The 27241-nt window shown below is 38.5% G+C and overlaps 1 protein-coding gene across 2 annotated transcripts in view; it reads right to left on the bottom strand.

The window, feature by feature from the left end:
• COG2 (component of oligomeric golgi complex 2) overlaps window positions 1–26984 on the bottom strand; it is a 56848-nt gene extending 29864 nt beyond the window's left edge. Inside the window, exons 1-5 of one of the 2 annotated variants that reach the window (XM_021677314.2) lie at window positions 26788–26984; window positions 6665–6826; window positions 5167–5232; window positions 2832–2912; window positions 1126–1229 (exon numbers count right to left, since the gene is read on the bottom strand). In XM_021677314.2, the coding sequence (XP_021532989.2) occupies window positions 1126–1229; window positions 2832–2912; window positions 5167–5232; window positions 6665–6826; window positions 26788–26859 (485 nt within the window). In that variant the 5' untranslated portion in view covers window positions 26860–26984. The remainder of the gene's footprint in view (window positions 1–1125; window positions 1230–2831; window positions 2913–5166; window positions 5233–6664; window positions 6827–26787) is intronic. The other variant, XM_021677315.2, reaches the window with a different exon arrangement.
• Window positions 26985–27241: the final 257 nt, after the last annotated feature.

Raw genomic sequence — 27241 nt, 5'->3', positions numbered from 1 at the left:
TAGGCTGAAGAAACAAAGACAGCAGGGACTGACCACTTATTTATACATCTTGATCAGGAAAGAAAGTAGAGACCTAGGATACGAGAATGGTTTCCTTTTGGGATGCCTCATCCCCTCATCTATAAAATAAGAGATATGAAGCATATTGTCTCTACAGTCTCTCCAAATCCAAACTTCTGATTCCTAAAATTAAGAAATCCAACTTTCCTTGAGAGTATGATGAGGACTTTGAACTGCAGGTATATTCCATTTGATCCTGGTTGGTTTTCCTGCAGCTTATCCCATATTAGTCAAGGAAAAATATGATGGCTATCGACGTGAATTTCAGAGATGCTTGTGTTAGGCCCAAACTAGACACGTATGAGGGTCTACTCTATAGCTACCAATCCTGCAAGTGAACTTCCTATTTGCCTTATATGAGAGACGACAACACCAAGACATAAAGTGGAGTAACCTGACTCAGGCTACTCAGCTGGTACATGCAACATAAGCCCATGCTCTTTCCACTGTACCATGGGGCTTCCCATTGGTGTTCATAATGATCCATTCAATTTACTTTCTGAGTCACTCAACTACCTGGATGATTTTAAATTCAGTGTAGGAAGGTAATAAGACATTACAGTGTAACAAAGGAAACAGTCATCTTTTGCTTATTTCGTAAGCTTCTTATTTGCTGTTAATAAATTTCAATGAAATGTGTGCTGTACTATTTGTTAATTATGTAACACTCATGCCTTTTGAACCTCAAGATACAACAACTGGAATACTCTGGGCCTGTCTAAGTAATCTAAGACGACTGCTATTCCACACCTTGAAGACCAATAGGAATTTTACTAGTCCACGGGTAAGGCAATTTCAAAAATAAAAATCTTCCACAGAAAGCACACGTTCTCTGACTCCCTGAAACGTGTTGTGTTGAACAGTGGCCTACGACCATCAAGTTCTATATAATAACATGTGTAAGCTTTACCATTTCATGTACTCTGCTTTGCTTGAGCTACATTTAAAAATACTAAGCCACAGACTGGGATTTTCTTTTTTATCAGAAATGAGTTCTAACTAAAAACAATTTTTACCCTGGGTGTAAAGTATTAATTTATGAGTTATTTAGTAAAAAATACTTACCTGCTTGCTTCTAGTGCAGATGTTTCTTTAGAACTTTGAGAGTTTAAGATTTTTTCAATTTTCTCAACTGACCGAATAACTTGTATAAGCCTCAACACACACATCTAGAAATAAAAATTAAGGAAAAAGAGTTATTGTCATGTTTAATCTTAATTATCTTATTTCATCATCCTAAGTGCAGGAAAGTACAAAGCCAAAAGTCAACATAAAATTACTTACAGCATTTTACATTTTTAGTATTTCTACATAACACTAAATTCCAAAGAATGCAAATCTTTTGGCTTTTTAGAACAAACACATTTTAATATTCTATCACAATTTTAGAATTTAAAAAAACCTAGCTCTTTTGGTTTCTTATATTCTTTTTTTTATTTTGAGACGGAGTCTCATTCTGTCAACCAGGCTGGAATGCAGTGGCATGATCTCGGCTCACTGCAACCTCTGCCTCTGGGGTTCAAGCGATTCTTTTGCCTCGGCCTCCTGAGTAGCTGGGATCACAGGTGCGCACCACCACACCTGGCTAATTTTTGAATTTAGTAGAGATGGCGTTTCATCATATTGGCCAGGCTGGTCTCGAACTCCTGGCCTCATGATCTGCCTGCCTCGGCCTCCCAAAGTGCTGGGATTACAGGCATGAGCCACTGTGCCTGGCTGATTTCTTATATTTTATCTTTATACCCTTTTTCTTTTCCCCATCTTTTTTGAGACAGGGTCTCACTCTGTCACCCAGGCTGGAGTGCAGTGCTGTGATCTTGGCTCACTGTAGCCTCAACCTCCCAGGCTCAAGTAATCCTCCCACCTCAGCCTCCTAAGCAGCTGGGACTACAGGTGCAGACCACCATATCTGGCTATTTTTTTTTTTTAATTTCTTGTAAAGACAGGGTTTTGCTATGTTGCCCAGGCTGGTATCAAAGTTCTGAACTCAAGCGATCTGCCCGCCTCAGCCTCTCAAAGTGCTGAGATTACAGGGGTGAGCCACCACACCTGGCCTCTTCCCCATCTTAAATAAACCTTTATTTTGGTACATTTATTTTCTTAAGATCCTTTTCTCATGTTTTAGTTTTCGATCATATTTGTCCTCTTCATTTACATGTGCACGATATACCGATAAACTTAAGTGCCAATTCATTAAAGACGTTTATTATACAAGGCAGATATTATCAAGGAGTTTGAGGAACATTATAAAAACTCATTGTTAAAATAACAACAACAAAAAAAAGTCATTCGCTAAATAAACAGTTACAAAGCATCTATTATGAACCAAGGTATTCTTCTACACACTGGGGACATAGGTGAATCAAACAGGCAAAACTCCCCTCTCTCATGAAGTGGACAATCTTTTCTAACAATGCACTACATTCCTGAATCTTTGGACAAAAGCTGAGAAGGGATCTAAGGGAGAATCAAACAGAAGATCTCTAAAATAGTCTTCTCAAAAAATAAAATATAAAAATAAATAAAATAGGCTTCTCTCCCTTGAAATTTAAAAAAGTGTGCTTGGGTACCAAAGTTATCAAAAGAAAAATATATACATAAATACATCTAATAAATAAATTTAAAAAACACTTGTGTATAAAAGAGAGACATCATGCTCCTCTCTGCAAAAGTACCAAGAAGAGTAAATCAGAACATATGCCTAAAAGTGCTTGTTACTACAAGGTGCTACAGTGAGTCAATGCTTTAATATTATAAATATTTGAGTATACCTTTTTTTTCCTAATGTCCTCTTGTTTAGACATTCGTTCATCAACTGCCCGAATTCCTTCACTGACAGATGATCTAAGGCTCTTTAAAAGAAAAAAAAAAAGTACTGCAGAGATTGTTTTGTAACATTATTGAATTTACACATTTAATTAAATTCCACAGGACTTAATACCTACAGGCCAGTATTATGCAGATATTGACAAATTATAAAATATTAGACACAATTTCTGTTTGTGTCTCATGATTTAGGGGAAAAATGACATATAAAGCTAAGGTCATGCAGGGTTGGCTGCCAAAAGAAAATCAATCTACATACAATGAGCATTACAGGTGATCAGGGTAAAGAAAGCTGAGTATAAGGATGTCTGGTGGAGGAGATGAGACTTGAGGTAGATTCTAAAAACTTGTGGATGCTGACGAGCACAGAGAGAAGATTATCAGAAGACAAGGTAGAAAGACAGAACAATTATGACATATTTCAGGACCAGTGAGGAATACATCTGGGGGTACTGCAGGCTTCAACATGGACAAAAGTAGAAATAAAACAGGAGGGGTTAATTCAAGAGGGCCGTGAGAAGATCTTTAGACTAGATTCTACACATTTTAAAAGTACTAATATATCATGAAAAAGTTGTTTTGGGAAGATTCAGAATCAGGAAGTCAAGAATAGGAGGCAAGGAAAAGGGCGAGTTCATAAGTGGAGAAACATGTCCAGAAGCTAATGAATTAATCAGAAATCAGGGCCAAAATGAAGGTAAAGGAAAAACTAGAATAAACTGGAGAAACAAAAATTCTATAGAAAAGTGAATTCATTCATTCCACAAATGTTACGAAATACCTATTAAATGTCAGCTATTGTGGAAGCCAATGAGGACGCCATGGTGAACAAGATAGAAATAGTCTCATTTCTCAATAATCGCAGAATCTCATAGAGTACCTTCATGAGTTGGAGATCAAAAAGCAAGAACAGGTCTATAGGTAAACCAATCAGGAAAAAGGTGGTTCTAGAGACAGTTGTGGGAAGAGGGAGAGCATATAGTGCTGGCAGGTGGCAAAGTGAAGACTAGAGCCTGCAGGTGACAGAGCAGTCATTAATGCCAGAGCAGAAGCTGGAAGAATGAATCCACCTCCATGGGAGAGAATTTAGAGAGGAGAAGACAGGAGAGGAGAAGGCTGAGGATGGATGCTTGGAAAACAGCCTATCTCCAAGGCTGGGAGTAGGAAGAGGTACATCGAGAAGAAGACAGGAAAGCCACCCAAGAGCCATGCAAGAGCCACTCAGAGCGTGGAATCCAACAGTGAACCACAAAGGCAGTTTTCCTTCCATGCCAAGAAGAAGTACTTTAAAAGCTTTTTTAAAAAAATCAAACAAGACATAAACATCTGAAAATACTTGCTAGTTCAAGGCACCACTCAAGACTTCTTGCCTGTATTCCTATGGACTTCTAAACACTGACATTTCTATTATTCTGCATTTTTTTCAGCACTACACATACACTGAATGTTTACTTATGTCACCTACTGTGAGCCTACTATGTGCCTGAGACTGTCTTAGGGGCTAAGTGCATAAGGCCATACAAACTGCCCATGATCTAGTGGTGACATATACAGGTAATAACGATGCAATGAAGCAAGTTTATGACAGCTAGTCAATGCTAAGAGAGCATGGAAGTCAGGGCACCTGACAGACTGCAGGGTGGACCAGCAGGGACAGTGCAGGGTAGCACACTTTTCTGTTGAAAATGATGCCAAAACGCCCCCCTCTACTGTTCATCCAGACGGAGTCCCTGTCTCCAATGGGTTAGACACGGCAAGTCCCAACTCACAGCAGACATTATCTCATAGAAACATTAAAATAAAATACAATGTCTATTAGTTATTACATTAATTTTACATTATCCTTCAGTTATATTAGGGTTTAAAGCACTTCTGCGGACTAGTCTAGAAACCTAACAATATATATTATTTAGGGAAATATTTGTAAAACTACACATTTTAAAAATAGAAGCTATTCCTAAATTGGTGACTACCTACATATATGAGTGAGCTGACAGGAACAAGTTGAGTTTTCAAATAGCCTTCTCCTCCTCCTACATTTTAAAGCTATCTACTCTAAGAATCTGTCATCTTCAAATCAAACATAAATTTTTTGGTTTAGTATCACATGCAAAAAAAAAAAAAAAGAGTGATTTACAACTTTTCTGAGGGTATGATAATTACTAAACATTCAAAACACAAAAATAACAACCTAACAGATTAAAGGAATTCTTTTTTGGAGGGCCAAACAAGCAAATCACGCCTTATGGTAAACTGTTTACTGTTATTTGGGAAACTTACCAGAACCTCTTCTCGTAATTGTCCCAAAGGCACAGAAAGTTGGTTGAGGGCTTTGTCCATGCCAACCTAAAGGCAGAAATCATGCCGACACACACACTTCACAATCAGGAGTACTAGCTAAGTATCTATTTAATGATCAAAGCACTGCTAGACTTACATTATTCTTTCTGTACAATAAAATGAATAACCATATATTGCTAAGTAACAACAAATGTTAGTTTATGATAAACATTGTTGATAGAATGTGAAAAAAACCTTTGATGTACATGAAAACTATAAAAATAAGAGAAGTCATAATAAATAAAACAATTTGTGACTGAATAAAATATTTTAATGAATTTGAGAAATGTTAACTGGAGGTAAAAAGCTATGTTTGTAATTTATAATATTTGACTGGCTGATGTGAAGTCTGAAGGACTATATCTATCCTAACCATTATAACCCTTGAGAAAAATCCAAATGAAATAGAATGGAAATATAATTTTCTAGGTTTCTAATCCTACTACAACATTTATCTCAGATGTACATTGCCCAAATGCAAATATGACTCACTAATTTTAATGCTTCTTAAAATTTCCATGGAAATGGCTACTTTCTGTACTTCTTTGGACAGAGCTTAAAAAGTAAAATAAAATGGGAACAGGATGACCAAAAGGCCAACTTTGAGAGTATTAAAACATAAGCACTTCTAATCTACGTTTATAAACAACTGATATGACAAAACTAACAGTCAGAATAGTGTTAATCATGACAAACTATTCTTACATTTTATAAAACCAAGCCTCCTAAAGATCAATATTGGCCAATGTTCTTTCAATCTAGCTCTGGCTAGCATATGTATCTGAAAGTAAATTAAATATTTCCTTAAGAAGAGTTGATATTTGCTCTTGCAAATCGGTCTAAACCAGAGAGATGTCATGGTAATCAGCAGCTAACAAAAACAACCACTATGCTATTACTAGCCCTTGTTTTTCACTAATAATATCAAATTCAAAAAATATTCAATTTAGAATAGTTTTAAATGAGTAAAAAAGCAAAACTGTATATCGATAAAGTTTGGTTATTTTTTTTTTGAGACCGAGTTTCGCTCTTGTTACCCAGGCTGGAGTGCAATGGCGCGATCTCGGTTCACCGCAACCTCCGCCTCCTGGGTTCAGGCAATTCTCCGGCCTCAGCCTCCTGAGTAGCTGGGATTACAGGCATGCGCCACCATGCCCAGCTAATTTTTTTGTATTAGTAGAGACGGGGTTTCACCATGTTGACCAGGATGGTCTCGATCTCTTGACCTCATGATCCACCCGCCTCGGCCTCCCAAAGTGCTGGGATTACAGGCGTGAAAGTTTGGTTATTTTATTGAGGAGATTAGTGATCTCTTCAAACTTCTGCAGGGAACATCAACTAAAAGGTTTCTAAAAACAAACAACACTTTTAAGAATAAGTATGACTGAGAAAGAAATGGTATGTGCGTAAATGTAGGGACTGTGGATTTAAAGTTTACCAAGTTTGTTGAAAGGTTGACAAAATCTGCATAATCCTTGTTGATGAGTTCGACCATGGCTGTTTTAAGAAGTTTATAGTAGAGCTCCAGATCATCTCTCAGTTCTTCCAGCTGGACCCGCTTCCTACAGTCAGACACAAAATGATCGACATCGAAATCTTCCTAAAAAATGAAACCAGAGAAGAAAAAATTATGGCAATGACATCACAGTGACATATAAAAATGAAATGGAAGAAAGAATAAGAAAGTCCATTCCCAGCATTTACAAGGCCATGTTGCTGCAGGAAGAAAGCATCTTGGCTTATACATGACAGTACGAAGGTGCTTGTTCACTTTATAAAGGTGCCAAGAAGCGTGGCCCCTGACTGAGAACATTCTCTCCTGTCGCCTAAAATTCTAAAAGTGAACTTCTTTTTCAAAACAACACAATTCAATCAGGTTCTTCTCAAAATAGAAACAATATTTCCCCTTAATTTTGAAGTAACAAATGTTCAATGTAAAACTTTCAAACAACAAAGAATTATATTAAAAATCTCCATCAGACTTAAAAAAAAAAAAAAAAGACAACCAAATTCTCATGCTGTAGAGATAAGCACTATTAATTTTTGTCTCTACTTAACATTGTGATTCACATCCTTCCAGATGTTTTTCTATGTGTCACATGCACACACAAAATCTTAATACTCATGCTGTTATGTAAACTGCTTTTTCCCATGTAACAATACAACTCGGATGTCTTTTATAATCCATATAAATTTGCATTCACGTTTTACATGGATGTATTCCGCTGAACAAGATGTGCAGAAGCTTGCTTAACCAATTTCCAGGTATTGGTCTCAGATGATTAGCTATGATCTCTGCTTCCCCTGAATAGCATTCTGATGCCCCTAGAAGGCTGATATGCTTATGGCTAGCAAGTTACTGTCAACTTCACCTGTGACTTTGACTTTTATCCATTATGTTCTTTGATCACTGAGAATCAGATGGGATGATTCCCAAACTTGTTAAGGCCACTTGAACTTATTACCACGATTATGTAATTTTATTAAATATTGTATGAACCAATGGAATATGAGTGGGAAAAAGATAACTTTTTATGAGAACTAAGGCAGATAGATGCTCTGGAAAAGATTTCATACAGGCAAACTACTAAGAAAATGTTTGTTGAATTAGATATGGGTGCAATAATCATGAACCTGGGAGGGCAGAGAGCAGGAGGACAATACAAGTCCAGAAAGTATCTATACCTAGATTCTTTGGAAATGCCTTCAGGTCCTCATTCAATGGAAAGAAACAAAAACTGAATGCTAAATATGGAAACTTAATCAGCAGATCAATTTTCAGATAAAAGAGTTTGGTACTACATCAATGGAGAATAAATATACACATATATGTTTTAAAATAAAACACTAAGGGCTGGGTATGGTGGCTGATGCCTGTAATCCCAGCACTTTGGGAGGACGAGGCGGACGGATAACGAGGTCAGGAGATCGAGACCAGCCTCACCAACACGGTGAAACCTCATCTCTACTAAAAACACAAAAATTAGCCGGGTGTGGAGGAAGGTGCCTGTAATCCCAGCTACTCAGGAGGCTGAGGCAGCAGAATTGCTGGGAAATCGGAAGGCAGAGGTCGCAGTGAGCCAAGATCACACCACTGCACTCTAGCCTGGGCAACAAGAGCGAAAGTCCATCTCAAAAAAAAAAAAAAAAAGAAGAAGAAAAGAAAATATTAAGGTCTGTATGCATCATTCCTTCAGAGTACTTATTTATGTTTTTAGTTAATCAAATACCTGCCCTGATAGTGTCAGATAAGAGGATTTCTTTCCAATCCATAATTTCATAGCCACTTACTGAAAAACCATCTGTTTCTTTATCTGGGGCCAGAATCAGCCTAGACATCTTGCTTCTTGAGACTACTTCAGACACCACCTTACATTCACAGTTACATGGCACATCACAGAAAGAACATGGAGGCAGGAGTTGGCTTATAATCACAGCCTTGATACTAACCAGTCGTATGGCTTTAGGCTAGATCACTTTACTTGCCTCAGCTAAATATTCTTTGAAGTTTGTCCAGATCTGAACTTCATGAAGCCATTCTAAATTGTATAATCCAGCTCCAATGAGCAAATGCTACTAGGTAATATGAGTACTCAACTTGCTACTTACCACTTACTTGTTCTTGTCACTTATGTATTTCTTCTATATCAAAAGCTACCTGATGCGGATATTCTAAGAACCTTACTTCTTATGCTATGTGAATGTTCCACGTGAACTTGAGAGTGTATTTTGCTGTTGTCAGATGAAGTATTCCACAATTGTCTAAAACAAACATGTTACATAGCATAAGAACTAAGTTTTTGTATCAGGCAGCATTTGCTGTGACAACAAGCAACCCAAAACTCATAACAGCAGACACTTTTTCATTTGCCATAAATATTTTTACTTTATATTTTAGATTAAGTATTTTGAAATAACTTAAATCAGTATCTTTATGGCCAAATGACTTTTGAAAAGGGTGCTAGGAGCATTCAGTGGATTAAGAAACAGTGCGGGGACAAGTGGATATCCAAATGCAAAAGAATAAATTTAAATACTAACCTCATGTCATATACAAAAATATTTAACTCAAAACGGCTCAAAGACTTAAATATAAAAGCTAAAATGATAAAACTCTTAGAAGGAAATAGGTGAAAATCTGCATGAAATTTAAACACTAACCTTATATCATATACAAAAAAAATTAACTCAAAACAGCTCAATGACTTAAATATAAACGCTAAAACAATAAAACTCTTAGAAGGTAATAGGTGAAAATTTGCATGAGTTTAGATTATGCAATGGTTTTTGGATATGACACCAAAAGCATAAGCAATCCAAGAAACAACAGATAAATTTAACTTAAAAACGTCCATGCATCAATGGACACTATTAAGAAAGTGAAAACACAACCCACAGAATGGGAGAAAATATTTGGAAATCACTTATCTGACAAGGGTTTAATAAATAACCCAATTTTAAAATGGACAAAGGATTTGAACAAACATTTCTCCAAAGATATACAAATGGGCAAAAAGCACATGAAAAAATGCTCAATATAATTAGTGATTAGGGAAATGAAAATCAAAACTACGATGAGATATCATTTCATACCCATGAGGATGACTATAATAAAAAGGAGAAAGGGAGGAAAAATGGAAAATAAGTGTTGATGAGGATGTAGAAAAACTAGAACCCTCATAAACTGCTGGTGAGAATGTAAAATAATACAGCAACTGTGGAAAACAGTTTGGCAGTTCCTCAAAAAGTTAAACATAGAATTACCCATCTATTCTCTTCCAAGATTATCCACTGTTATGGTTGGAGACTTTAAGATCTCTCTTTTGGAGATGCACAATTCATTAGGCAGAAAAGTGGTAAGGACATAGCTGAACTAACAATACCATTAATCAACTGGACGTAACACTTCATCCAACAACAGCAACACACACGTTCTTCTCAAGCTCACATGGAACAGTCACCAAGAAACACCACATTCTGAGCCATAAAAGACACCTTAAATTTAAAAAAAGAAAGAAATCATATAAAATATATTTTTAGACCAAATAGAATTAAACTGGAAATCAGTAACAGAAAGATGTCTGAAAAAAAACAAAATACTTGGAGATTAAACACATTTCTAAATAACAGATAAGACAAAGAAGTCTCAAGAGAAAATATAACACATTTTGAATTAAATGAAAATAAAAAGATAACCTAGCAAAATATGTGGGGTACAGCAAAAACAGTGCTTAAATGGGAAAATACCACGTTGAATGCAAATACTAGAAAAGATGATCTAAAATCAGTAACACAAACTTTCACCTTAGAAAACTAGAGGAGCAAATTAAATTTAAAGTAAGCAGAAAAAATAAGAGTAGAAATCAATGAAATTACAAACCAAAAATCAATAGAGAAAAATCAATGAAACCAAAAGCTGGTTCTTTGAAAAGATCAGTAAAATTGATAAACCTCTAGCCAGGAAAACCAAGACAAGAAAAAAAGAAAAAACAAAAGCCACAAATATCAGAGAAGAGAGGGGCCATCACCCTTGTCACTGGTGAATTCAGCAAACATTAAGAAATTATACAATTACAAGAAATTATATAACTTTCTGTGATCTCTTCCAGAAAACAGAAGCAGAAGGAACACTTCCCAACTCATTCTATGAGGCTAGCATTACCCTAATACCAAAATAATACAGTATTTCAAGAAAGGAAAATTACGAACCAGCATTTCTTATGAACGTAGATGCAAAAATCCTTAATAAAGTGTTAGCAAATCAAATCCAATAATGTATTAAAAAATCATCCACCATAACCATGAGATTTATTTCCACAAATAACCAGATACACAAAGCTGGTTCAACATCAGGACATCTACTAATGTAATCCATTACAACAACAGAAAAATTGATCATATTAAGAGATGAGAAAAAGTATTTGACAAAAATCTACATCCATGGTGATAAAAACCTGAAAACTAGGAATAGAGGAAAACTTCTTCAACTCAATAAAGAACATCAACAAAAAAACCCCACTGCTAACATTATATTAATGAAAAACTAGACACTTTCCCCCTAAAATGATGGAAAAGGAAAGGATGTCCCTCTCACTGCTCCTATTTAACGTTTTACTGGAAGTCCAAGCTAATAAAATAAGAAAAGGATATTAAGAAGGTATACTGATTGGAAAGAAAAAAAGAAAACTATCTTTGTTCTCAGATGGCATGATAGTGTAGAAAATCCCAAAGAATCACCAAAAAATTTCTTGGAATAAGTGATTATAGCAAGATTGCAGGATACAAGGCTAATATACAAAAGCTAACTGCTTTTTTATAGACCAGCAATGAACAAGTGAAACTGAAATAAAAGCTCAGTACCATTTACATTCGCACAGAAAAAATAACACATTTAGGTACAAATAAATATTTATAACATCTATTTGAGGAAAACTACAAAACCCTAATAATACAAGATCTTAAAAAATGGAGAGCTATTTCATGTTCATGGATAGGAAGACTCAATACTGTTAAAGTGTCAATTCTTCCCAACTTGACCTACAGATTCACTGCAATTTTAGTCAAAATCCCAGGAAGTTATTTTGTAGATATCAACAAACTGATTCTAAGGTTATTTGGAAAGGCAAAAGACATACAATATACAACACAATATTGAAGAAGAAAAGCAAATTTAGAGGACTGATATTACTCAATCTTAAGACCTTATTATTAAGGCTACAGCAATTAAGACAGAGTGGTATTGCTGAAAAAACAGACAGGATCAATGGAAAAGAACAGACAGTTCAGAAACAGACCTATACAAATATGGTGAGCTGATCTTTGACAAAAGAGCAAAGGCAATACATTGGAGAAAAGACAGTTTTCAAAAAACTGTGCTGGAACAACTGGACATCCACATGTAAAAAATATAGAGAGAGACACAGACCTTTCACACAAATTCACTTAAAATGGATCAGACCTAACTTTAAAATATAAAACTAAAGCACCTAGAAGATAACATAGGAGAAAAACTAGGTGACCTCGGATTTGGCAGATTTTGCAGATATAACACCAAAACACAATCTATGAAAGTAAACATTGTTATGTTAGACCTCATTAAAATTAAAAGTGTCTCTGCCCTGTAAAAGACACTGTTAAGGGAATAAAAAGATAAGTCACAGGCTGGGAGAAAATAATCACAAAAAACATATCTCATAAAGTAGATGAATCCTAAATGCACAAGGAACTATTTAAAATAACAAGAAAACACACAACCATTATGGAAAATAATATGGAGGTTTCTCAAAAAAGTAAAAGTAAAACTGCCATATGACCCAGCAGTCCCTCAAGTGGGTATATATCCAAACGAAATAAAATCACTATCTCAACAGGTATCTGCACTCTCACGTTCACTGCAGCATTATTTGCAATAGCCAAGACATGGAAACAACCTAAGTATTCATCAGCAGACAAATGGATAAAGAAAATGTTGTATTTCTATACAATGGGATCTTATTTAGCCTTTAAAAAGAAGGAAATCCTACCATTTGCAACAACGCAGATGAACTTGGAGGATATTTATGCAAAGTAAAATAGGCCAGACATAGACATACAAAACTTGTATCATCTCACTAGTATGGTTTGAAAATGTCTCCCAAGTTCATGTGTTGAAAACTTAATCCCCAATACAAGAGTAGAGGGGAGATATTTAAGTGATTAGGTCATGAGGGCTTTGTCCTCATTAATGTATCATGCTGTTATCATGGGAGTGGATTCATTTTTGAGAGAGGGTTATAAAAGTGAGTTCAGCCCTCTCTTGCTCTTACATGCTCCTCCCATCCAACCCCTGCCCATGATGCCCTACACCCCATTATGACACAGCAAGAAAGGCTTCACCAGATGTGGCCTCTTGATCTTGAACTTTCCAACCTCTAAAACTGTGAGCCATATAAACTTCTATTGTTTCTAAATTATTCAGTACCAAGTATTCTGTTTTAGCAGCACAAAATTAGACACTCACTAATATAGAGCGTCTTTGTAAAATCTAAAGTCAAACTCTGGCTGGGCATGTGGCTCATGCCTGTAATCCCAGCACTTTAAAAGGCCAAGGTGGGTGGTTCACTTGAGGCCAGGAGTTCAAGACTAGCCTGGCCAACATGGCAAAACCCGGTCTCTACTAAAAATACAAAAATTAGCCGGGTGTGGTAGCATGCACCTGTAGTCCCAGCTTCTTGGAAGGCTGAGGCATGAGAATTGCTTGAGCCTGGGAGGCAGAGGTTGCAGTAAGCCGAGATGGTGCCACTGCACTCCTGCCTAGGCAACAGAGCAAAGACTCTGTCTCCAAAAAATAAATGAATGAATGGATGAAAGAATGAATGAATAAGTAAAACTCACTGAAACAAAAAGTAGAATGATAGTTACTAGGGGCTGGAGAATGGAGATTGAGGTTGGGAGTAATGGAGAGATACTGGTCAAAAGATATAAACTTCCAGTTATAAAATAAATAAATTCTGGAGTTCTAATGTATAACATGATGACTATAGTTAATAATATACTGTATTCTTGAAAGTTGCTAAGAGAGTAGATCTTAAGTGTTCTTACTACCGAAAGAGGTTAACTATGTGAGTTGATGAATACATTATCTTCATTATGGTAATCATTTCACAACGTATACACATTATCAAATCATCACACTGCATATAACTTTTATTTGTCATACAATTTTTATTTGACAATCATACCTAAATAAAGCTGGGGTGGGCAAGCAGTATGAAATCAAACAACCTAATTTTAAAATAGGCAAAAGATCTGAAAAGATGCTCAACATGACATATCATTAGGGAACTGCAAATTAAAACAAGACACCAGTGAACAGAATGGCTAAAATCCAAAACACTGACAATATCAAATGCTGCTGGGGCTATGGAGCAATAGGAACTCTCATTCATTCCTGGAAAGGTTGCAAAATGGAAGTCACTTTGGAAGACAGCTTGACAGTTCCATACAAAACTAAACAGAGTCTTACCAATTATGCTCCTTATTTAGTCAGATGGGTTAAAAATGTATGTCCATACAAAAACCTGCACATGAATGCTGATAGCAGCCTTATTCTAACTGCCAAAACTTGGAAGCAAATATGATTTCTTTCAGTAGGTCAATAGATGAACAAACTGTGGTATATCCATACATGGAACATTATTCAGCAATAAAAAGAAATGAGCTATATCAAGCCACAAAGACATGGAGGAATCTTAAATGTTTATTTCTAAGTGAAAGAAGCCTATCTGAAAAGGTATATATACTATATGATTCCAACTACATATAAGATATTCTGGAAATTGCAAAACTATGGCGACTAAAGAGATGAGTAGTTGCCTAGGGTTAGAGATGGGAGGATGCTGAGGGTGCCAGGAGAGTGGGAAGAATGGACAGGCAGAGCATGGGGGATGTGTAAAGCAGTGAAATTGTTCTGTATGATACTGTAATAGTGAATACATGACACAAAGGTACCATACTATTGCAAGATGTTAATAGGAGAAACTGTGACGTGGGAAGGGAGGGGATAGATGGGACCTCTGTGCTTTCTGCTCAATTTTTCTATAAAATTAAAACTGCTCCAAAAAATAGTCTATTAATTATAAAACATTAAGGAAGATAAACTTTCTTTTCCTGAATGGAACAGTACTCACTTTTTAAAATAAGCTATTTTAGTTAAAAGGCAATTATTTTAAAGTAGACTTTTTTCTTGTTAAAATATATGCCTATGAATGAAAAGCTGGAAGAAGTCAAGAATTATGCTCTGTAAGAACAGAAACTAAAAGAAAAATCATCTCTCTTTATACTCAGAGATATTTCTGACTTTTTTTTTTTTTCTTTTTTTGAGACGGAATTTCGCTCTTGTTACCCAGGCTGGAGTGCAATGGCACAATCTTGATCTTGGTTCACCGCAACCTCTACCTCCTGGGTTCAAGCAATTCTCCTGCCTCAGCCTCCCGAGTAGCTGGGACTACAGGTACCCACCACCACACCCAGCTAATTTTTGTATTTTCAGTAGAGATGGGGTTTCACCATGTTGACCAGAATGGTCTCGATCTCTTGACCTCGTGATCCACCCGCCTCGGCCTTCCAGAGTGCTGGGATTATAGGCGTGAGCCACTGGTATTTCTGACTTAAACCCAGGTAAAGTACAAATGCCCCAAAAGGCTAGATGTTGACTAACAAATCAAATACAGGATAATAAGACAGCAAAACAAATCAGCTGTGGTTTGTTAAGAACCATTAACTAGAATAGCAGTGACAGTCCAATTTAAAACCAAATAAAGTTTAAAAGTTTAGCTGCTTTAATAACTAGCTGCACACAATGATGGCAAACAATGAGTAACACACGAGAACTGGGGAAGTAATCAGTGAAAGCTTACTTGAGAGCCAAATATCAATATCCTTAACATCGAGAAAATTCATAGAACTTTTTTTTTTTTTTTTTTAAAGAGAAAGAGAGAGAGAATAGGAAGGAGGAAAAAGGAAGAGAATGAGAGAGAGAGAATGGGGAGGAGGGAGAAGGAAAAGAAAGAGGGAGAGAGAATGGGAGTATTGCTTTCTTGCCCAGGCTAGAATGCAATTTAGTAATGGGTATTGAAAACCTCTTTTATACTGATAATTATACTTAATGATGTAGTCAGAAAGGAATAAGGGAAGAAGATAACAAACAGCCAACCAATATTTAATTTAAACCTATGAAATGCTATGCGATTACTGAGGAGTGATCCACTTCCAATTATATAGTCACCTCTGGAATAGGCGTGAGGTGGTAATGTATGTTTTGTGTATTTGAAGTGGAGAGTTCTATAAATGTTTATTAAGTTTACTTGTTCCGGGTCTGAGTTCAAGTACTGAATATCCTTGTTAATTTTCTATCTCGTTGATCTATAGAATCGTTAGCTCTTCTTGTTACATTGATCCCTTTGCCATTATGCAATGTCATTCCTCGCCTCTTTTGATCTTTGTTGCTTTAAAGTCTACTTTATCAGAGGTGAGAATTGCATCTCCTGCTTTTTGTTTATTAGTTTATTTTTACTCTCTGTTTGATTGGTAAATCTTCCTCCTTCTCTCTGAGTCTTTGTGTATTGTTGCAAGTAAGATGGGCCCGGATGCAGCATACTGATGGGTTTTGGCCTTTTATCCAATTAAAATATATAAAAGTTTAATACCGGCGTTTGATGCTAGCTGGCTGTTTTGCCCATTAGTTGATGTAAATCTTTCATTGTGTTAAAGTTCTTTGCTTTTTGATACATTTTTGGAAAGGCTGATATTGGTTGTTCCTTTATATGTATAGTGCTTCTTTCAGAAGCTCTTGTAAAGCAGGCCTGGTGGTGGTGAACTCTTTAAGTACTTGTTTGTTCGCAAAAGATTTAATTTTTCCTTCGCTCATAAAGCTTAGTTTGGCTGGATAGGAAATTCTGGGTTGAAAGTTCTTTTCTTTAAGGATGTTAAATATTGGTCCCCACTCTTTTCTGGCTTGTAGGGTTTCTGCTGAGAGATCTGCTGTAAGTCTGATAGGTTTCCCTTTATGGGTAACCTGACCTTTCTCTCTGGCTGCCCTTAGTATTTTCTCCTTCATTTCAACCCTAATAAATCTGGCGATTATGTGCCTTGGGGTTGGTCTTCTTGAAGAATATCTTTGTGGTGTTCTCTGTATTACCTGGAGTTGAATATTACCCTGCCTTGCCAGGTTGGGAAAATTTTCCTGAATGATATCCTGAAGAGTATTTTCCAACTTGGTTTCATTCTCTTCATCCCATTCAGGTACACCTATCAAACGTAAATTAGGTCTTTTCACATAGTCCCATATTTCCTGGAGACTTTGCTCATTCCTTTTCATCCTTTTTTCTGCATTCTTGTCTTCTCGTTTCATTTCACTGAGCTGGTCCTCGACTTCTGATATCCTTCCTTCTGCTTGATCAATTCGACTGTTTAAACTTGTGCATGCTTCGCGAAGTTCTCGTGTTGTGTTTTTCAGCTCCATCAATTCACTTATATTCTTCTCTAAATTGTCCATTCTCGTTAACATTTCATCAAACCTTTTTTCAAGGTTCTTAGTTTCTTTGCATTGGGTTAGAACAAGTTCTTTTAATTCACAGAAGTTTCTTATCACCCACGTTTTGAAACCTGCTTCTGTTATTGGAACACACGTGTAATCTATTAAGCCTTGTTCCGTTACTGATGAGGAATTGCAATCCCCTGTAGAGGGAGAGGCATTCTGATTTTGAGTATTCTCTACCTTTTTACGCTGGTTTCTTCCCTTCATTATATATTTGTCCGTCTGTCGTCTTTATAATTACCGACTTTCTAACTGGGTCTCTGACGTCCAACTTGTTGATTCCCTGTGCCGAAATCTGAGCAATCCACTGAGCCGGCCAAAACAGCGGTGTTAAGATTGATGGTGCTTTTCTGCCCAGGAATCTCCGGACTCTGCACCAAGAACTGGCGTGCTAAGGCACCAGCAAAACCGTCACGCCGGCCACAAGAGTCGCCCTGGCGACCCGTGGAGCTCCTCCACTGGGAATCTCCTGGTCCGTGAGCAACTAATATTCGTCTGAAAGTGTGGCGTCCTCTCGTTCTTTACACTTTCACTGGGAGGTACGTGCCCGAGCTGCTAATCATCAGCCATCTTGGATCTCTCAGAACTTTTAACAGAAGAGCAAAATTCTGTAAGGTGCCTCATGCTGAATGTCAAAAAGGAAAATGTTCCCCAAATATAGAAAATTATCATATCACCAGCTATTGTAGCCATGACAGGACCCAAATCCCCCAGACATCATCATTCTGTATTCATAATGATGGGAGGTGATTCTAAGAGGGAACACCAAGCTGAAGACACGATCTCTACCCTCAAAACATGTTCAGTCTCATTGAGATACATACCAGTACAAATATTATGTGCTAAACTGTACATTAAATAAACTACAGGTTAAAAGTCATAAAAGATTAGTATGAGCTCTTGTATGTCTGTGTGTTTCAAACCATTCTTTAAGACAAAGGGACAACAGATAATAAATGCCCCTGCATATTCGATAAACATTAAATATTCACTACATGCAGAAAAATAAAACTGGACTCCTATTTCTCACCATACACAAAAATTAAGTCCAGATGGATTAAAAACTTAAATGTAAGACCTGAAACTATAAAAATCCTAGAATAAAATCTAGGAAAAATTCTTCTGGACATTGGTCTAGGCAAAGGATTCATGACTAAGACCTCAAAGCAGATGCAACAACAAAAAAATAGACAAAGGAGACTGTTAAACTAAAAACCTCTGCAAAGCAAACAGCAGAGTAAACAGGCAATCTGCAAAATGGGAGAAAACATTTGGAAATTACACATCCAGCAAAAGACTAATACCCAGAGTCTACAAGGAACTTAAACAAATCAACAAGAAAAAATCAAGTAACTGCATCAAAAAGCAGGCAAAGGACATGAACAGACATTTCTCAAAAGACATACAAGCAGCCAGCAAACATGAAAAAATGTCCAACATAACTAATCATCAGAGAAATGCAAATTAAAATCACAATGAGATACCAACTAACACCAATCAGAACAGCTTTTATTAAACAGTCAAAAAACAACACTGTGGATGTGAGAAAAAGGAATGCTTACACACTGTTGGTGAGAATGTAAATTAGTACAAGTGCTATGGAAAACAGTATGGAGATTTCTCAAAGAGCTAAAAATAGAAATACCATTTGACCTAGTAATCCTACTAGGGAATATCCACCCAAAGGAAATCATTATCTAAAAAAAGATACCTGAATGGAATCAATCTAAGTGTCTATCAGTGGAGGACTGGATAAAGAAAACGTGGTACATATATACGACAGAATACTATGCAGCCATAAAAAGGTGAAATCATATCTTTTGCAACAACATGGATGGAGCTGGAGGCCATTAACCCAAATGAACTAACTTAGAAACAGGAAGTCAAATACCACATCTTCTCTCTTATAAGTGGGACATAAATGATGGGTACATGTGGACATAAAGATGAAATTAATAGACACCAGGGACTCAAAAGGGGAAACACTGGAGGAAGATGAGGGCTGAAAAATTACCTATTGGGTACAACACTTTCTGGGTGATGAGTACACTAGACACCCAAACCTCACCATTACACACTACAACCAGGTAACAAACCTGCACAGGTACCTCCTGGATCTAAAATAAAATAAGTAACAAAAATAAAACCACAATGAGATACCCAATAAATAAATATTCACAGTGGAACTCAGGCACTGCTGTAAGTACAGGGGTCACAGCAATAAAAAGCAAAGACAAGTTCTCAATGGGCATATATTCAATTGCAGAAATGAGAAAAAATAAAACATGTAAACAAATAAACATTATGAAGAGTGGTAAATGCTACAAAGGAAATAAAATGGAACCGTATGAAAGCGAGTGATGAAAAGGAGGTAGAAGACCCTTATAAAGTGATATCTGAGCTGAGATCTGAATGTCACGAAGGTATCAGCCATGGGAAAGACAGTAAAAAGGGCACCCTACCTCATAACAGCAAGCCATGGGCAAAAACGTCCCTGGACCTCTTCCGTCCTGCCCCGCCCTCAAACCTAGTGCTGTCCCCAGTGCAGGGTGGCCCGACTGACGCATGACCCAGTTAGTCTGGAACTCGTGTCTCCCAAAGCTCATTCTAAACCTTTATTTGGTTACTAAATTACTGAAGGTTGAGAAATTCAAAATGTATGCTAAAATGCTTTCCAGCATCTATGGACAGATGATCTTAGAAGTTTTATAAAATAGTAGCACTTAAGTTCTAAAGAACTTACTATGTTTAAATGGATTAATCAGTTTAATGTCTAAATCCTCTGTTCAATATTGTACCTGTGTTTAACATATTTATGAGAAGGCAAAGAAAACCTACATCCCGTCACTTCCATTTAACAAATATCTGTGCTCTGACCCAGCTGATTTCTTCTCTTTTGCTCTCCTTTTTATCCCAATTTAACACTAATGATAATCTATGTGGTCTTTTAGCTTACTTTCTCAACTTAATTTCTTGAGCTCTTAAGCAGAATGATCTCATTCTGAAATACTCAACTCTGTGGGTGTATTAGGATCACCTGAGGAAGCCCAAGCCCCAGTTTGTGATTCGTTTTGTAAATATTCAAAGAAATATGATGTTAAATGTATATGATTAGTTAAACAACAAAGATCTATTTACATCATGTTATCTAACTTTGAACAAAGAAATATCCCAAGTAATAAAAAGGGACCACGAGTTCAATATTTTATTCAAGTAATATATTTTATAACATAAACTGTGTATATCCAATGGCACCGATCTCATACCATCAAAAAAAGTATTTCACATTAGGAAATCACTCCACATGTGGGTAATCAGAAAATTTAGTGACAAGCAGTCTCAAATATATTATTTATTTCTGTTGCAACAGAAGCCAAAGAGAATTCAAGCTTTTCATGAAGACTGAAAATGAAACGGTGAACCTGTAAGGTCAGCATTTTAGCTGCTGTGAAATGAGGATGGCACATGCTGTGCCAGGCACTTGGCAACACTGGGTTGTGCTGCTTTCACACTTACGTCTGCTTTTTGTCTACAGGCCAAGAGTTACAATTTGTTTTAAACAAGTGATGGCCCTCAATCTTGTCCCTACTGATAAAATGCATGTGCTTTAGCATAGGGACTATGTGACATCTTTTGGGCTGTTCTTGATAATATTCAAAATCACTCATCTCAAAGTTCCTACCATCTAGAAAGAAGAGCGTGCCATGATTATTTTTCCAGTACTGAAGCTTGGGAGTCAGGAGATAAGGGCCCTGGGTTGCCCCAGTTAGCTATGTGACTGTGGGGGAAGTCGTAACACCTCTGGACCTCAGTTTCCTTATCTGCAAACTGGAAGAATCTACTAGAGATGTCCCTCTGTATCCGAGCATTCCACATCCTCTAATTCAACCAGCCATGAATTGAAAAGATCCTTTAAAAAAATAATTAAAAATTAAAACAATAAAAAGTAACAAATAAAAATATAGTATAACAACTATTTATACTCTATTAGGTATTACAAGTAATCTAAAGGTGATTAAAAGTACTCCAGAGGATGTAAGCAGGTTATATGCAAATAACATATATATGCAACTACACCATTTACAAGACGGTCTTGAGCATTTGCAGATTTTGCTATCTGTGAAGGGGTGAGGGGTGTCCTGGAATCAATCCTCTGCGGATACCGAGGGGCAACTGTAAGTTTCTTTATTCGCAGAAACATAAAATGTCAAAAGCCAGAGACACTGCAAAGAGTACTGAGACAAGTGTCACCCCTTAACACAAATGAGGAAATGAAGCCCACAGAGGCCAGTGATTTGTACAAAAATCACACGTGAGTGGTTAGCAGAGATGAAACTGGGGCCCACATGTCCAGGTTACTGTTATTCAATCAGCAAGGCATTATTCTCTTGGACACACTTCCTGTTTCAGTATTCCCTATTCATGCACTTAGAATACAGAGGAGCCTCAGAACTACAGTAAGGGGTCCCCTTAAGTGAGGGAGATACATTCCAAGACCCCTGGTCAATGCCTGAAACCACAGATAGTACCCAACTCTATATATGCTACGCTTTTTCAATCTGATAACCAAGATAGCTGCTGATCAGTAGAAACTGTCCATCAATGCAATGAGCTGCTTGGGAATACTTCCAAATGTTCTGGAAAATGCTTTCTCATGTTTTCATAGTATACACAGGTGGCAGTCTGATTACATACAAGCACCTATTACATGCAAGCACTGAGATGCGTTTTGAAAAGGCCACCCTGCTTGTGATGTAGAAAACGGACTAGAAGGAAAGAACGGATGCCAGGGGACTATGGTAAGAAGTCACCAGATTATAATGGCCAGAGATAAAGATGACTAAGAAAGTGGGAAAAGAGGAGATGGAGAGAAGTAGATGAATTTCAGAGACGTCTGGGAAGTGAAATCCCAGGGCTGAGTAACAGATTGGATTTGAGGAAGTGAAGAAGAGAGGTGTTATCATGGACGACCCCTGGTTTTCTGACTCACAACTGGATGGAGGGATTACCTAAATTAGGTAATAACTAGAAGAGAGCTAGGTTTGAGGAGAAGAGTTTGGTTTTTTCATTTTCCCCCCACAAATTTAGTTTTAAGTATGCTGAGTTTGAGGTGCCACAGAGATAGCCAAGAAGAGGTCAAGGAGTTGCACACATGGGATTACAGATCAGAAGATATCTGGGCCAGAAGTATTAACCGTTCACCTCTACAAGTAGTCACTGAAGCTCCATGAAGTGGGTCACCTGGGAGAGGTGTAAAGCCTGTGAAAAGGAACAGACATGCAGCTGAGTTCATAACCCACATTTAATGGCTATGAGGAGGACAATGATTATGCAAAAGAGAGAAGTAGACCAGAGAGGCCAAAAGAAAGCCAGACAGCACTGGGTTTCAGAAAGCAAATGAAGGTGGCACTTGGTCTACTGAGGTCAGGGAAGAGGCAGAAAAGATCTAGTGGATCGACTTCTATCTAGTTAACTTTGGTGAGAAGTCTTTAGTGGAATGATGGGGCCAGAAGCCAGAATGAAGTGAGTCTAAGAGTGAAGGGAGAGAAAGTATTGACAACCCTTGAGCATTTGGCTGTGAGATGGAAGAGTGTGATGGGCTTTAACTGGAGGTTGGAGGGTCCAGTAGAAGAAACTGAAACGAGTGTGTCTGAATGCCAATGGGAAGAAGTGTGGAGAGGGTGGGAATAATAGGATCCTGAGAAGGGAGAAGGCACCAGATCCAAGCATGTGAGGCAGACCTCCCGAGGAAGGAAAGCCCCCTACACCAGGGGTCCACAACTACCTGTCAGGAACCAGGTGGCCAGCAGGAGTGCAGCCTGTATTTACAGCCACTCATAAATTTACAATTTATGGCTTGCATTGCTGTCTGAGCTCCACCTCCGGTTAGGTCAGTGGCACTCCGGTTAGTGGTGGCACTAGATTCTCATAGCAGCATGGACCCTATTGTGAACTGCACATTTGAGGGATATAGGTTAGGCACTCCTTATGAGAATTTAATGCTGGATGAACTGTCACTGTCTCTCTCATCACCCCCAGATGGGACTGTCTAGCTGCAGGAAAACAAGCTCAGGGCTCCCACTGATTCTACATTACAGTGAGTTGCATAATTATTTCACTATGTATTATAACATAGTAACAACAGAAATAAAGTGCACAATAAATGTAATGTGCTTGAATCATCCCCAAACCATCCTGGTCTCTGGAAAAATTGTCTTCTAAAAGTGCCAAAAAGGTTGGGGACCACTGTCCTACACAGCAGGTTAAAAATGGAAGTGAGAACAGATACAAATGCAAGAATGAGGCTGTTATCAGCAAGATGAAAGAGCTGCCACTTGATGGCCACTATTTTTTCTATAAAACAGATGAAGTCATACACGAGACAGAAGGATGTGACTTCCACAGCACACCTAGGTTAAGTGTGTTTAAGTTATCCCTGTTAGCCTATCACCTCTCTCCTACTCCCAGTATCTTACATCCCAACTCATCTACTGACTTTCAACCCTCTCTAAGGGTGTTTGTACCTTTTTCTTTTTTTTTCTTTTTTTGGCAGGGTCTTGATCTGTTGCCCAAGCTGGAATGCAGTGCTGCAATCCCGGCTCACTGCAGCCTTGACCTCCACAGGCTCAGGTAATTCTCCCATCTCAGCCTCCCAAGTAGCTGGGACTACAGGTATCTGCCACCGCACCTGGCTAATATTTTAATATTTTGTAGAAATGTGTTCTCACTATGTTGCTTGGGGTGCATACTTTCTTTAAGCTGACGAAGTCAACAGTATCATGCCACCACCACCTTCGACCCTTCAAGTGATTCGTTCATCTGTCACTCCTGCTTTTTGATCACTTATATAATATTCTTCACAAACTATCCCCTCCTGTATCTCTCAGATCTCATAAAAACCACTGAAATACCTTTTTTTTTTTTTTTTTTTTTTTTTGAGACAGAGTCTCACTCCGTCACCTGGCACCAGGCTGGAGTGCAGTGGCACAATCTTGGCTCACTGCAACCTCCGTCTCCCGGGTTCAAGCAATTCTCCTACCTCAGCCTCCCGAGTAGCTGGGACTACAAGCGTGTGCCACCACGCCCAGCTAATTTTTTTGTATTTTTAGAAGAGACGGGGTTTCACCATGTTGGCCAGGATGGTCTCGATCTCTTGACCTCGCGAGCCTTGCCTCGGCCTCCCAATGAAATAACTTTTAAGTAGCCTCCTGCCACCAGTCAGCTCCAATGGCAACAGATATGATCATGTCATTTCCTGCTTTAAGCCTGACTATACTCCACAACGAATACTGAATCAAGTGCAAATCTGTCAGTACAGTATATAAGGCCCATTGCAACTTGCAACCCCACCCAGTCTCACTCCTGGCCATCCTTCCATATGCTAGCCACTTTGGACCAAGTGCCATTTCTCGGCACACATGCCCTTCCTATCACCATGCTAGAGCGCCAAAAACCCTATCTTATTTATCCTTGTACCTTCATGTCTAGACTGCTGCCTGGCGCATAGCAGGGGATCGTGGAAAGCCCACTGACTGAACAATTGCTACCAGTGCACTAGCATGCCCTCCTGATCTTTGGCAACCTAATCACAGTTTCCCATCAACTGACTGGATTTCAAGCAATCTCAAATCTCCTAATGCAAATGTCACCTTCTCACATGCACAAAACCTATCCAATTACAAAATGTGTTGAATGAGACACAAACATAGAAATACACCCTGGACAGCAAGTGCTCCACCCATCCTTTCTGCCATGGAAATATTACTTATATATATTCATATATGTTTAAGGAAACACAAATTGCAAATAACCTTTATCGTCAAACTCCACCTAAAAGATCAACAGTATTTTACACAGAACAGCTGTTCTATGTATTTTCTTCTATGTATGTTGTCACATTTATAAGCACTACAAAATGGACGGCTTATTCACAGAGGCATATGCAACCGCTGGCATTCCAACCACCTCCCCAGTTGGCACTCTAAGTTCTATTTTAGAACTTACATTTCTGTGATTTCACTTCCTGAAGCTGCATTTACCAAAGGCATTCTGTCAACTCAGAGTGGGAAAGGTGGTGGGGCTAGTGAGTCAGAGAAGATGCTGGTGTTGAGCCTGAAGGAAGCCTGAAGATGTCAAGAGATGGACAAGTTGAGAGTATTCTGTACTCCCAGATTCTTCAGGTCAACAAGGGCCCTGATCTGTGTGGCCTTTCCTCTTCCAGAGCACCTCTCCCCAGCACGTATCCTTAGTTGTTTCTTTCCACCCTCATTTCATGGTAGCTCTTAGCCAGTGGGCAAAACAAAGGGATTCTGCATCAATGAGTTGGTTCTGTACACTCTTTCAGACATCCTAATAAAGTTACACCTTTTAGTACAGTGGTTTAGCAGGAATATCACTGTACAAGAACAAGGTACGCTATTTCTGGGTATAGATAAGCCCTACACACTAAAAATGATATGGTCACACTGGAGAAAATACATATATACTTTTTTAAAAAATAGAGCTTTGGAGACGTAATCTGAATGCAAATATTATCCAAAAGAAATAGGTTAATTAATCTAGAAAAATAGAAAACATTGTAAATCACCAAGAAGGCAGAGTAAGAGATTTCAACTCACTTGCTCAAAATTGTAGGTGTCTACTAACAAGCTAAAAACTTTTAGCTTGTTAACACTGAAACCAACTACTAAATGGTGTCAAAAATCCTAGGCCTTAGGAAATTAAATAAAAACATTTTTTGAATGCTTCAAGTGCAGACCCAGAGGGACACACCAAATAGGTAGGCAAAGCTCCTTCTAGCTCTGACTTAAAGCCTGGCCATTTTCAAGGCTGCGCCTGATCAACCTTTATCATCAGCGTAGTGTTTTCAGTTTATATTTAAGTTTATGACCTACAACTACCAACTTCCTCATGTGCATCATGTAAAAGAAGTTGAGCAACTTCTTTAAAGAGGAATGGTTTGCTTTGTTGTACTGCAATAGTCAGCAAGAACGTTCTAAGCTTCTAAATATCCCATTCCAGAAGCTTTAGCTGAATGTTAGGCAAAACTTTAGATTAAGTTCTTTTTTTTCCGACCCGAGTCCCTAGGAAAGTACGTGGGCTCGGAGATTGATTCAACACACAATTAATGAGCTCCAAGGCTCTGGTCAGCAAGCTTCTTTCCGACAAGGGGACTGGCAATCTTACTGCACTGCATGGTAACAGGACCGGCTAACAGGCGCTTTGACATTCAGCTCAAAACCACTTGCCCAGAACTTTCAGGCCTTTCCATGTAACATGCACGATTTTACAGAAGTGTTTTCTCCAGGCTGCACCTGTCAAACCTGAGGCCAAAAGACTCATCGTGAAGTGCAGCGAGGTCTCTGCCGAGGACCTAACACCGAGCGTGCGCGAGCAGGAGCAGCCTCCAGAAGAGAGGGCCCCCAGAGGGCACAGGGCAGAAGCACCCCCATGACCCGGCTCCGGGGAGCTGAGGACGCGCGCACCTTCATGAACTCGTCCTTGTCGAAGCAGAGCGTGTCTGGTCCCTTGGGCAGGTTCATCCTACTTTTCTCCATCCCGCCGGCCACCGCCTCTCAGTGCCAAGATCCAAGCGAGAAAACGCAGGAGGCTGCGCAGACTGACGCGGCGGCCGCAGCCACCGCCAGTTTCCAAGGCACGAGAGGTCCGCTTCCGCCAACATGGCAGCGCCCGCGCCGCAGCCAATGAGCGACGGCACCGCAAGCCAGCCTGCGCCTGACTCTGGCCAAGAGGGGCGCGGGGACCGCCGCCGCCGCTCAGGTTAGGCCGTGCTTCCCTCATGCGGCGGAGGGCGGCACTGCAGCCTCGCGCGGGTTCCTGCAAGGCAGCTCTCTTCCCGAGGAGGCGTGGCTGAGCTGCAGGGGTGGATCAAAAGGGGTGAGCGGGTCTCCCTCCCACCGCACCGTTCCTACTGGGAAA

Source organism: Aotus nancymaae, unplaced genomic scaffold, assembly GCF_030222135.1.
Source record: "Aotus nancymaae isolate 86718 unplaced genomic scaffold, 86718_ANA_hifiasm-v0.15.2.pri h1tg000032l_0, whole genome shotgun sequence".
Lineage (NCBI taxonomy): Eukaryota > Metazoa > Chordata > Mammalia > Primates > Aotidae > Aotus > Aotus nancymaae.
This window is presented reverse-complemented; position numbering and strand designations above follow the sequence as displayed.